Raw genomic sequence first — 1,617 nt, 5'->3', positions numbered from 1 at the left:
GACATAGGGTCCGATAGGGGATGGAAACTTACCTCTATGCTTTATGCAATTCATGAAAATGTTCATAAAAAGTCATGCATTCTTGTACATTGCATCATCCATAGAAATATAGGCTGGTGGTATGCAATAGTAGGTTTAATATATATCGAGAGAGTATATTGGATAGGTTTAGGAACATTGAATTGGCATTTTGTTCCATCGATTCGTTGAATTTGTGAAATTAGGGTTTTTAATAGTCAATTGGGGATTCGAGTTCTTAATGATTTCATTTCGATTCTTTTCAATACAATAGTTCTAAAATTGCATATTTACATTTCAGTTGCGTGCTTATTTCATTAGATTAGTGAAATTTCGAAATTAGGGTTTCCTATTTTGAAATTAGGGTTTTCTTTGCAATTAGGGTTTCAAATTGGGGATTTTTTCCGAAAATTAGGGTTTTTCACATTTAAACCAAATTTTCATTCAATTAGATTCGGTTAAGGTCACATTAGTCTAATTAGAGCTAATTCAATCCTCGTGGGAACGATACTTGGACTCATAGTCCATTTTACTACTTATTAACGAACCGTACACTTGCGGTGGGTTTTAAAATCGAGAACAAATAATTTCACGAACATAATGCTTAAGGCATTGTCCATTTGCCTGGAAGTTAGACCCATCCTTGCTCACTAGCTCTACTGCACCATAAGGGAACACCTTACAAATCACAAACGGTCCCGACCACCGTGATTTAAGCTTGCCTGGAAAGAGTCTCAAGCAGAATTTAAATAAAAGGACTCGTTCTCTTGGCTTGAATTCCCTCCTTAATATTCTCTTGTCATGCCACAATTTTGTTCGTTCCTTGTATATTTTTGCATTTTCATAGGCATCATTCCAAAATTCCTCTAATTCGTCTAGCTGCAACAAGCGTTGTGGCCCGACCAATTTCATGTCTAAATTCAACTTCTTCACAGCCCAGTAAGCTTTATACTCTAATTCCACCAATAGATGACAAGCTTTTTCGAATACTAGATGGTAGGATGACATTTCAATTGGTATTTTAAAGGCAATTCGGTATGTCCAAAGAGCATCATCTAGTTTGAGGGACCAATCCTTGTAGTTGGTGTTGACTGTCTTTTCCAAAATCTGCTTAATCTCTTTGTTAGATACCTCTGTTTGCCCATTTGATTGTGGGTGAAAACCAGGTGCCAATTTGTGCTTGACATTGTATTTAGCGAAAAGAGAATTGAACAACTTAGTGTAAAAATGCGTACCTTCATCACTTACTATCGCCCTAGGCGTGCCAAACCGAGTAAAGATATGTTTCTGTGGAAACTTCAAAACTATCTTTGCGTCATTTGTTGGTGTGGCAATGGCCAAAGGATGCGAGAATGGACCCATCAAGTCTATAACGTCAAATAACTCTACCTCAAGCATATTAGTTAGTGGCAGCTCATGATGTCTTGAAATGTTTCCAGTGCACTAACAAAGATCACACGTCTTCGCAAAAGCATAACAGTCTTTGAATAGGTTTGGCCAATAGAATCCAGATTGTAACACTTTCGAAGCAGTGCGTGTAGGACATAAATGACCTACATAAGGTGAGGAATGACAACACTCCATAATAAATTGTGTCTC

At 37.2% G+C, this 1,617-nt stretch overlaps 1 protein-coding gene across 1 annotated transcript in view; it reads right to left on the bottom strand.

Annotated features, from left to right (window-relative positions):
* The window catches only part of LOC111377506, a 5,227-nt gene extending 3,811 nt beyond the window's left edge, over nucleotides 1–1,416 (bottom strand). The window contains exon 1 of the mRNA XM_023000618.1: nucleotides 643–1,416. Coding sequence (XP_022856386.1) covers nucleotides 643–1,416 — 774 coding nt within the window. The remainder of the gene's footprint in view (nucleotides 1–642) is intronic.
* Nucleotides 1,417–1,617: the final 201 nt, after the last annotated feature.

This window comes from Olea europaea, unplaced genomic scaffold, assembly GCF_002742605.1.
Source record: "Olea europaea var. sylvestris unplaced genomic scaffold, O_europaea_v1 scaffold1663, whole genome shotgun sequence".
Classification (NCBI taxonomy): Eukaryota; Viridiplantae; Streptophyta; class Magnoliopsida; order Lamiales; family Oleaceae; genus Olea; species Olea europaea.
Note: the sequence above shows the minus strand (reverse complement) of the source record. Positions and strands in the feature narration are given on the sequence as shown.